Source organism: Watersipora subatra, chromosome 4 (genome assembly GCF_963576615.1).
Source record: "Watersipora subatra chromosome 4, tzWatSuba1.1, whole genome shotgun sequence".
Taxonomy (NCBI): domain Eukaryota; kingdom Metazoa; phylum Bryozoa; class Gymnolaemata; order Cheilostomatida; family Watersiporidae; genus Watersipora; species Watersipora subatra.
In genome coordinates, this window is record NC_088711.1 from 7,143,466 (window position 1) to 7,155,726 (window position 12,261).

At 34.3% G+C, this 12,261-nt stretch overlaps 1 protein-coding gene across 1 annotated transcript in view; it reads right to left on the minus strand.

The window, feature by feature from the left end:
- The window catches only part of LOC137393867 (uncharacterized), a 121,794-nt gene extending 112,122 nt beyond the window's left edge, over nucleotides 1–9,672 (minus strand). Inside the window, exons 1-3 of the mRNA XM_068080578.1 lie at nucleotides 9,595–9,672; nucleotides 5,405–5,458; nucleotides 4,221–4,306 (exon numbers count right to left, since the gene is read on the minus strand). Of these exons, the coding sequence (XP_067936679.1) occupies nucleotides 4,221–4,306; nucleotides 5,405–5,458; nucleotides 9,595–9,661 (207 nt within the window). The 5' untranslated portion in view covers nucleotides 9,662–9,672. The remainder of the gene's footprint in view (nucleotides 1–4,220; nucleotides 4,307–5,404; nucleotides 5,459–9,594) is intronic.
- Nucleotides 9,673–12,261: the final 2,589 nt, after the last annotated feature.

The window sequence follows — 12,261 nt, forward strand, 5'->3', positions numbered from 1 at the left end:
TTCCTGGAAGTACAACAAAGTATTTCCAGCCGCTTGACATGAGTGTGAATTGGGCATTTAAAGCAGCACTCCGGGTTGAGTGGGAGACTTGGATGACAAGCGGGGAGAAGTCATTTACAAAAACCGGCCGCATGTGAAAAGCATCATTTTCTGATGTCTGTCAGTGGATCCTAACAGCGTGGAGTTCTGTGAAAAATACCACCATCACCAACGGGTTTAGAAAGGCAGGACTGCTTCGTAAGCCTTCGGAGCCAACTTCACCGGAGAAAGATAGTGACACCGAGAGTGAGGCAGACATGGACAGATGTGATGAAGCGCTGATGAGATTGTTCAACTCCGACACTGAAGAAGAAGACTTCATGGGTTTCAGCGAAGATGATTAATGTGAAGTGGGTGAAATAAAGTTACCAGTAAGTAAATACGTACTGGTTATTTTCTAGTTCTGCGGCCTATACAAAGGTGTGGCCTATGTATTGTTTAATTATTGTATTTTTTAAATAGAGCGGGTGCGGCTTATATAAGAGTGGGACTAATAGCCCGAAAAGTACGGTAAGCAATTCGATGTCTAAACCAAATGTCTAAATGACAAACCAAATGCAAGAGGTGGAGGTGCAAATGTGCATAAGAAATCTGAAATATCCAGCCAGCAAGCCAAAATGTCCATGCAGTAAAAAGTTGAGACATTGAGAAAAAATTTGTAGCAACAAGCCAACTCAGGTCACTGCAATCGCTGAAAACGAGGGCAACACGTCATTCATTGATGAAGTGGAATCTCAGAAGTAGAATGAATGTATAGCCTTGAAAAGCAGATTTACAGATCAGATTCGGTAATAACACAAAACGCCTCATAGTTCAAACTTGAGTCTGATGAAAAAACAATTTATGGAATGCAGTCGTATCATGATGACCAAAGAAATCTGCAACTATCAGACAAGAAACTGTTCGGTCAAGGTAACACAGCTTAGCCTGCCCAAGGTAAAGCGAAAGCAAAGCTCAGTATCAACAATAAATCTACTTATGAGCGAGTTTATGGGGGTGAAAAATCAGAATACAGATGTTTCGAGTAAAAGTGCATGTACGAAAATTAAAATTTTTTGAGTCATCAACAAGCAAAGCATGCATCCAGTAAAAAATATTTTGCAATTACCCAACGCCACATGTATCAGAGTTAAAACTATTCCTTGGATCAATGAATCAACTAGGTAAATTTCCTAGAATTCCTAGCTAAATGAAACTCCTAGGATTTCCGACTTGTATAACCAAACCACTACATGCATTACTGAGTCGGAGGAAAAATGGACCTGGGATATCAACATGACACAAGCTATGAAAAACATAAAACAGAAACTCTCCAGAGCCACCTGTCATGGATGGTAGGATGTGAAAAAACCTAATCATCACCATCATGTATGCTGCCTCAAACCAAGGACTAGAAGGCATACCATTTTAGATACACACTGATGAGTCATGCCATCACATCATGTCTAAACCGAAAAGTCTTAATGATACAGAATCTAAATGGCCGCCTATCGAACTAGAAGCATTGGCTATAGCATGAGCATGCTCCATGTTTGAAATGTATATTTTGAGACATTCAAAAGTAGCAAGCAAAACAGATCACAAAACACTCATACCAGGCGCACTCGTAACATTTCTTATCCGGGTGCCCTACCACTGAGCTAGAACGGCATATTGATCGAAGACGTCTTCATATACTGCATATCCCATGCGCATGCTAATTATTTTAGCCTTGTGTTCACGCATTACGATGCCTCTGTTGAGAAGTATTTTGGGACCTAAGTCTATGCGACACAATGCTTTGTTTTTTTCCTTACAGCTAACTTACAGTATTTCGCCGGCGATATCGACAATAATTCATTTCGAAGGTAAAATTTGGCGATTTGTGTACTGATTATATACGTTATTAAAAGATATACATCGCTGAACTTGCTATGGCAAGTTATCCGTATCTGTTATACGGTATATCCGGTACCCGTTGAAATAAAAACTTTTTGCAATGATAAAACTAATGCTAAAAATTTAAGGTTCTCTAACATACATACTGAAACTTCTTTCAAGTATGTGTTTAGTAGACTAAATTCAATTAAGTTAGATTCAGCGTTTATGTTAGACATCTGTCTCAAAAGTAAAAACTCTCCACGTAGTACATCGTAGTATTATACTATCTTGGGCCCGCAGATCATAACTACAAAATGCACTTAAGTCATTGTAGCTACCTATAGTTACTAAGGTTAACATAGTATTTTGGTACTATTTTAAATGATGATGATTTTTACTACTAGGTGATTGCATTAGACTTATGACTATTAACCCTTTGGCTGGGGAAACGACAAAAATGTCATTTATCGGTTGCATGGGGAAACGCCTTTCATGCAGCTGTCGTTAGACGTTTATAAAGCGGTCGCCTAGTAACATTAAACAAAGGATATGAACGCTAGTAAAATTTAAATATCATCAACAAGATATTAGTTGATAGTTTACAATATGAAACGATTATCTCAGAGGCGTTGCCATGTTCTAAAAGCTAAAGAAATCGCGCCTCCTTGAGAAAAATGGAAGTCGGAAAAACCAGCCAACATCGGCTCGACATTCAAAGTGGTAAAATAAAAATTTATTTGATCATCCGATCGTTAGTAGTTTTTTATCTGATCAGTATAAAAAATAATTCGGACGATAACAGTGATGTAAACTTTTGAGCCTTACGAACTTTTGGGCCTACAGAGAAAACGCTACGATGTAGCATTGATGACTCTTCCTTTCGGTAGAGTCCAACGCTATGATGTAGCGTTGGACTCTACCGAAAGGAATGCTTTCATTTCATACAGGGACAACTGTACATAGTTGTAGCTTTTTTGTAGTAATACATATGTAAATGAATGTTTATGAACAAAATATTTTTTTAATAGAAATAAATTTCAGTTTGTAAAAATACCGGTTTTATTGAGTTTTCAAAAATAAATTACATGACTTTCGGGTGTTTTTGCGGGGCTTTAACACAGCCAAAGGGTTAATGACTATGGGTTTCTATACTACTCTACGTATGTCTATAGCCAACAATATTAGCCTACATGCCAATTTTTGCATTTCAACACTGAAACGAACTGAAATCATATAATTGTATACCAAATAATTTTTGATTGTAATCGTAGCGAATAAGACTATATTTAGCCATTACTTTCTGATGATTTCACATTTACATTTAAACACCTTTACCTTTTTATTTTTCTTTCTAACTTATTTCAATGAAACACTTCTTTCAAGTTATGAAATTTTAAATTCACAGTTGTTTGAAAACCTTGAGTCGTTTTATTTATTTTTAATTTAGTTGTCCTGCACAAAACTTTTTCCTCCTGATATGAACTTTGAAAGTTACAGTTGTTTGACAAAGTTTGAAAACCTTCACAGCTGTTTGTATTTTTTCTCTTAATTTATTTCAACTACACAAAAGGCCACAAAACACTTATATCATGATATGTAGTTTGAAAGTTAGAATGGCAAATGTTGTTATATGTTTAATACAGATCAATTTTCTGTCCAAAGACTTTTTTATTACCCGAGCAACGCCGGTTAGTACAGCTAGTATAGTTATAAAATGAAAATGTACTTTCAAATTGAAAATGAGATAAAAAACTTGAAAGCTCCAACAAATGGCAACACAGGCTATAAGATCATCATTGGTTAATTGTAAGCAATATATATATATAAGCTGGTAGAGACATGTATCAGCTTTTTCGTGCATATTTATTTTTAAAAAATCTACAAATTGAAGGTAAGTTAGCAAATTTCTTGCCACAAAAAGGGTTAATATCGCACTTCCCAAAAGAGAGCACAAAATATAGGCTACATTCAATTTGCCCATGAAAGGATTAAATTTATCTTTTAACCATCCTGACGAGGTATTTGAAAAATACCGCGCTACCCTTTATTTGAACGTCACCTCTAATAAAGCGCCACTCTAAGTGATGGGTTGAAAAATACAGCGCGTTAGTGTTCAAATAAAGGTTTTACAATAAACGCCAGTACTCCACCAGTTGAATGTATTATGTATTATCAACATCACAATAAGAGAATTTAAAAATAAAATTTCCTTGTATCAAGCACATTTAATTTAGTTATCTAGGGTGTTACGAAAATGATAGCTTTGGAGGTTAGCGACCTTAATTCCTCGGTGTGCTGGAATAGTGGTAGTGAACACTTACCAAGTGGCCAGTGTTAACCAGCATGTCCGTCCATGAGAAATATTCCGAGAGCTGTCTGTAGCAAAACACTATGTCATCGCTATATGCTACAACAATGCATATTACATGTGACAAAAGAAAATTATGCTTTGGAAATGTGAACAGCCATATACCATGCTTTGTTGAACACGGCAGTCTTAAATTTAATACAGATCTTTCTTAAAACTTCACAAAAAACTCCATCGGAGGAGTTTTATTAGCTTTGTGAAGCTTTTTTTCCTTTCAATTAATACAGAATCTTCAGCTAAAATAGTCTTCTAATCAGTCTATAAACAATATCAAATATAGAAGTTGAATGAGTTTCTATATGGATCATTTAGATTTGGTTACAACGACATAGATACAGTTCCTGGCACACAGTTGATCTCTCTAAGGTGGATACATTAGAAGATAACAAGGGACAAGCATGCAATAGACTGATACATTACCAGCACAGATCAACAAAAATTGCAATCCAACTCTAGAGGCCAATTTTATCAAAATTCAAGAAAACCAGCTCTGAAGCATTGATGACTAGTTAACAAATGGAAGCTGTTGGAACTCAAGCAGGTGAGTAGCAGTATGGCAGGTAAAACTGCTTAGTTTTATACATGATAAAACTGAGAAGCAAAAAACTAAGTGAAAATGGGAATTTTTGTAATTCAACAACTTGGGCACAGCTTTGGCATTGCCATTATAATTACTTCAGGCTGCATCAACAAATAGAGCAAGATATTGTACAGCCAAATAGAAAGATCAAACGTGTGAAGAATTATGTACCAGCAAACAAATTAAGACAAATATGTTAATATAAACCAAATCGAAGTTGTGTTCAAGTCATTTTTAGAAATGTCGAGACTTACCAGGAATTATGCCTTCCACATATGCTGAGTGGCAGAGCCTTGTATGTTTTATTTTGTTCTTTGAAAAAATAATTTGTGGGTGTGCATTAACTTCAAGCAATTAATTCAAATTTTTTGAGTAAGTTCAAATAGAACTACTTGAATCAATATGAACAAGCTTTATGTCAAAAGCAAAATGAATTTGCCAATTATCTTCATTTATTTGTCAAAAATGTTAACATGTCATATAAGAGTTATCAAACTTACAATTTTATTTCAACAAAGAATGTTCAGACATCTCTAATGTGTTAATTACTTTCTCACCTATTTTGAAGGGCTCGTAAGGTTCTGCATGAATAACATCGGAATGAAAGTCACCTATAAAATATACAACAATAAATAATGAACACCTAGCTTCTTAACCAATCAGTTTGCATGAATTCAAATGCTCCATATTTAAGCTATTTAGCTTTTTGGTGGGTTGCTAACAAAGTGGCTACTTGAGTGTGCGAGTGCATTCAAGCTACAACTAACAATTAGAAACAACTTCATCCATGAGAATAACATATATTGCAACAGATTATACCGCATAGAGCCTACATGAAAAAACACTTGCATATATCAAATTACGGGTGAAATGTCTGAGCTCTTCCTATAACTTGGTAAATTTATAGTGACAGGAAAACTTGAACCTACCAAGTTAATCCTTGGCAATTTTTATATGTCGAAACTCAAAATATTACAGAAAAGATTTATTTATTTCCACTTTTTCAAAGCTATAACTAAACTAAAAGCAAAGAATAAGTTAACAAAGTGGGTCAGTAAATAGTCGTTTTTATTGTCATACTACCTTTACATTACAGGTCAATTGAGTTGCTTTGGCAATACAGAAAACAGGCAGTGCATACATGTAAGCCAAAGTTGCAGTAAATATGTGAAGCTCTACACTCTACAGACTATACACAAACTTTAGCCTAAATAAACTTTTTAAAGCAGCACAACTAGTGTGTATATACATAACTAGCTGTAGTACCAGCCGTTGCCCGGGTAATGAAAAAGTCTTTCGACAAAAAATTGATTTGTATTTAACATGTACAGTGCACCCTCGAGATACGATTACCCTGATATACGATTTTTTCACCTTACGAAGTCAAACATTGTGATATCTTCACCTCGCTATACGAATTTTATTTCACCATACAAATTTGAGAAAAGTTTCGCCTGAGTTAAAATTTGGCCGTCAGTGTGCTCATAACACACGTCGAAATAAAAAAAGACACCGAAATATAGTTTGCTGAAAACATTCTTAGAACGTTTAAAAGAGACACGATGATCGACTTCTCTCATGCCCGCGTGGAAAATTTCATGTAAAATACACAATCGAGAGCAAATATTCATTTGTAGCGTTATTATAGCTTTTACTATAAACTTTTAAGTCAGCATACGTATATAACTACAACTATCTACATTTAATTCGTTATCTATGGAATCTGAGACCGATACAAACGTTACAAAACAAAGGAAAAATTATTTCTATGTCAACAAAGTTGGACGTCGTAAATAAGAAGAAGGGACCCATATTATTAACACTGTCAAGGAATATGATCGCAACCAATCAGCATTTGCAATTATTATTAAAACAAGAACTCCATTAAAGCAAGCACAAGAAAGAGCTTTCGACTGAAGATTTGAATGAGCTAGGTCATGCACGCAATCAGCATTCAAAAGGAGCAACCATTTAGTAAAGGCGAGGATGTAGAAGATACAGAAAATCCCACTTTCGCAGAAATATTTCAAGTGTATTTCAAGTAATTTACTGATGTGGACTGGTACATTAAAACAATGCATGTATAATATATATTATTCATCTCTTGTGTGGCATGTTTTTCATATTTTATTTGTTTCCTTTTGATTTTATGTTATATTTTCTTGTTTAACCATGTCTTTGCATATGGGCTTGTTATCTTCTACGTGAATACAATTCATCGTATGTATGTAACTCATAAAACTAGCTACTCAAGATAGTTGACGCATCCACATTACTTTCTGAAACTTGGTAAAGCCCTGTCTCCCCAATAGGGTATAAATACGTACAAACTTTGTATGTATGGTTACATTGATTCTTGTGCACATTTCATACAAGACAAACCATTGTACCACATTCTCTGGATCCTTTTACAAGCGCTAGCTAGCAATTTTCTGCATTGCATCATCAATTTTTCTGTAGAAAAAGTAGAAAAATTGGACAGGAATGGACAACTTCTTTTAGCCTGCTAAAAAATTCCAATTCATTACGTTTTAAATTTATTTACAAGTGTACAGCACCATAATTAGCATTGATATGTTTTTGCCTCCTTTCTGCTTTACCCGCTACACGTACCAGCTAAAGCCACGTTACTCCAAAGGTATGTACGTCCAGTATAGAAAATATAATTTTATTTTTCTTTTCGGTAGCCATTAAATGGTCAAGTGAGCGAGAGGTCGCTTTCTATAACTGCATCGCTCGGCCTTATTGAATTAGGTTGAAAAAGGTTTCAACCAGATAGGCTAAAGTTGATAGTGAAAGTGTTGATAGGAACTGCTGAAGGATAAAATTTCGTGATAAAAATTTGAAATTCAGTAAAATAATTCAAAATACATACTAAAACTTAGTTTTAAGTGTAGGCTTAGCAAGCTAAACTTACTTGAAGTGAATTCAAAGTTTATGTTATGCGTACCTTTTGAAGGCAAGAACTCCTTACCGTACGTACTACATTTGGTACACACATTATAATTTTGCGTTTTATTGCAGATCATAACCATTAAAATACACTAAATACAATACAGTTACTGTAGGTAACTATAATTACTAAAGTTAACATACTATTTTGTTGCTAATTGTCAATATGTACACATTTCTATAAAAAAAATTGATGATTTTTACCAGTGGGTGTTTGCATTGTATAATTACAATGGTCTCTATACCCCGATATACGCTTTTTTCACCATACGATGCCAACCCTGGAACGAATTAACATCGTATCTCGAGGGTGCACTGTAATAACATTTGCCATTTCAACTTTCAAACTACATATCATGAGAGAAGTGTTTTGTATAGTTAAATTACCGTAAAACCTGTAATTGAACACCATGGCACTCTATTTTTCAGTTTTTCCTCTATAGTCGGTCAATTGGAGGCGGCATTCAAATGGAAACTGGCGGTCTATTTTTCAAATGGCTCATCAGATTTTTTGGAAGATAAATTTAGCCCTAATTTTGGGTAAGCGAATGTCACCTATATTCTGCTCTTTTTTTGGTAGAGCAATATTAAATCTTTTGAATGCAATAAATTTGCTAACCCACCTCTAACTTGTCAATGATCACTCAATAAATGTGCATCGAGAAACTGAGAAATATCTCTACCAGTTGAAATCTATTGCTCGCAACTGACCTGTGATGATATTATAGCTTGTGTCTTTTTTTGCAATTTGTTAGCATTTTCAATTTTTATTTTATTCTAAATTCGAAGACATATTTTTATTTTATATCTATATTTAACACTGTTGAACAAAAGCTCATTGCACTCACTGATGTTTGCTACAGTTTACAGCCAAAACTAGCTTTTTGCGTGCAATAGAAGTGGAGTTATGAGCATCGATCCTTTGTAAGCCGTGTTGAGATAGCCGCAAGGATGCTATTAAATAACATGGTATAAATCTACATATTTACAAGTTATATAATGATAATCAATCATATGATACAAATATGTATCAGCGTTGGCATTTGTCCAGGCAAAAACTGTTTTTCCCAGGGCAGCGGGCAAAACTGGTAAAAAAAGGGAACTGGTAAAAACCGAGAACAACTGGGAAATATTATAACGCCAAAACTTTTAATCTAAATATTTTGCTAAACAATGAAATTTAATAAAAATGGAAAATTGGACCAAACAGTTGTGCGACTCCATATTTATATAAATCAATAGCAATGGAAATAAAATAGTGTTTAAAATTGGGAAAAATTAGAAAAAAATCAACACCCAAGATACGGGCCAACGTTAAAGGTTGACTTGCAACAAAGTTCACATTACAGTTATTTGGTATCATAAGCTTCACCATGTCTTACTCTGATGTGTTGTAAGTGCCAAATATGTGGAAATGTGATTACAAGCTCTTAAAAGCTCAAAAACGAACAGGAAATCGCTGCCATCACGAAACTGCCGTAGATTGGAAACTTGAATTTCGTTGCAAGTCAACCTTTAAATAAATTATAACTATCATTGGAAAAAACGAAGGACAGTCAGGCCTGCCAACTCTCACGAATTGGGCGTGAGACTCGCGCAATCACACCAAAGAAAAAATAAAAATGCGTGAAAAATGCTTGAGATGTTTGCCTCAATTACCACACATTTTATATATACTATCATTGATACATCAATTGCACCAAATCTCAAACATTGTCCCACTCTTGAGTTGGCAGGCCTGGAAGGACTACAAGTTTTTTCTTAGAAGCAGAAACCAGAACCAATTATCTTTTACCTGATAGTGCTAGGCTATTTAGATCGAAAAGATTAACAATTGAAATCCATAGCACTACAATCTGCATTGTTATTTCAAGTTAAAATGTTAGGCAATATTAACTTAAGAGCTCGGCTCCTTGTAGCCCGCGAACAATGGCACGTGTTGCCGTACTTGTAAAGTCCTTGTCAAACAATTTTTATCTACCTATATGTAACATTGTTCATTCTCGAGTATAAGAAGATTCTTAACCTGCAGCTATAGTTCTTATCATTCTCGTCTGCTCAACTCAGCTATGATTGCTAGACGGGCGGATAGGGAATATCTCCAACTATGTCGGTGACATGGAGCGAATATCTCGTTTATTCAAAGCGAGACTGATTACGTATTAGGACTTGAGTAGAACATAGAAAAGTATAGACAATCATGTAAACATTACATCGTTTGATAGCAAGCCTCACTTTAGGTGGCGGCGTACGTTCAATAAATTGCATGCACTTGCATTAAGCTGAATTTTTTTTACAATTTTTGAAGTTTAGAACCATTACTAAAAAAATATTGGTTAGAGGACTTTTATATTAGTTTAAATTAATAAAGAAGTTTAAATTCTAATAACAATTAAAACCAATTTTTATTCAAAAAACGGAATTCAACAACTATTCGATATACAATTTAGAGTTTTTTTGAACATTTAGGAAAAGAAAACTTTCAATATATAAAAATCACCAACGAACCAAAAAATGGACAAGTATAATTTTTGTGCTCAAGTAACCATAGCTACATTTTGAAGTGGTTTTTTGGAAGGTGAAAGTTGGTGTTTCCGTAATTTGCTATCAATTGGAGGCGTGGCATTATAGCCGCCACCGCTAATGAGCTATGGCGTCATTGTCTAAACTTTTTTAATCGTAAACTCAGATTCGGACGGTATCAAAGCAGTATAGCTTCACAAACTACATAGGGTATATGTAAAGCTATTCGGCTCTGGACGGTACGTATTGAAATCATAGACCTATTAACTATACATATTAACTACCTAGATATTAAAGTATAGTTAATAGGTCTATAATTGAAATACTTATAGGTACTTGTTAGTAATCTTTTATTTTGCTGATAACAAAATAACAAGAAGCTTTTATTTGCAGGCGTCTTATTAAATAAAATGAAAATTGTAGAAGTATTCTGAATGCAAGATAGTAATAAACAGTTTGTTTAGTTTGAGATTGTGTAAAAATTAAGAGAAAATTCACATGAGAGGATGACTTCAAATAAGTTATGTAGGATAACTTATACATGTTCAAAAATAAATTAATTGATGCTATTTACAGTACAAGGGTTTATGTCTGAAGACTAGATTATTTAAGAGACTAGACTAGATTAGATTATTTATGAGTATTGATTGTAGCAAGATTAATAGTTAGTTTATAATTGGATGACTGTAATATGGTCTCTGTATCATCTGTCTGTGTGAAATATACTTTTTAAGCATTTTGCTGGTGCAAAACTCTGAACTGAACGTTTTGCTTACGTTTTTTTATCGTGTACCGTTATAGACCATTGGTCAGTAACATTTGCATATCTATTGCATATCATTGTTTTATCGAACATTGGTACATACTTCGATCGTATTCGGTGGAAAAAATATTGTAGATAATTTGTAAAGAATATAATTAAACTGTAGTGAATTTTGTAATGAAAGTGCAATAATTGTATCCAATTGTACTGATACTTTATTATCATGGTCGCTTTTGATTTGTAGGTTCACTATTTTGATTGTATTTTCACTATTTTGTTATAGTTTCATCGCGCACATGAAGTACATGAATACGGAATTCCATTTCAAGCACTTTTGGAGCAGTCATTCGCTAACTTGATTTGGTGGTGTGTCACGTCGACCAAAATATGCGATGACTCGTCGAGACACAAATGTCGAATAATCTCATTAGTTGAACTTGTAGCTCGCAAGGCGGGTTAGAATTATCTCAATAGCCAACTGATCTGGCAAGAAACTTCCTGGTATATACCCAAACATTGTAAAGCGGTAGTGCGTATTGGTTGGTAACGCTGCTTTTGTAAATTCTCGTGCTACACAACTATAATTATAACTAGTCTTTGATTTCAAGTGTGCCATTTATTTGTGCTTGAGCAAATTATTAACATTGTTGTGGCTTAATATTTGTAGCTATTAAAAAGTGCTTCAAGCTCAACTGAAGTGTATAGGTAACTTGTCACTTGAATTTTTTTTCAGTTGCCCGTCTTTTTAATTACGTATTTTACGTGTTCGCATCTTATATTATTAATATCGATTTCCTTATTCCATATTGGTCATATTTTCAATTATGGCGTGAATTCTTAATAGGTATGTTTTGATAGATGCATCTCATTACCTTTTTGTTTTGCATCATGTAGTATGTAGTTTTTGGATTTGTGTTATTCTCAACATTTTACTTGATGATTAGCGATGGCAACACTTGTTTAATCGCGGTATTTTTTGAGCCGCGTGGGTCTAGTACTAGGTTTTGGCTTTGCTTCACACTTGTGTATTTCACAATTGCAAAGCAGAATTTGAGAATTGAAGATTTTTATATCTCAAGTTGTATGATGTATAATAGTGCTTAATAATTTCATTCGCTATTTCTATTCAGTGAAACAATGCTGCCTACATTGTTTTTTATGGGGTAGGAAAACGTT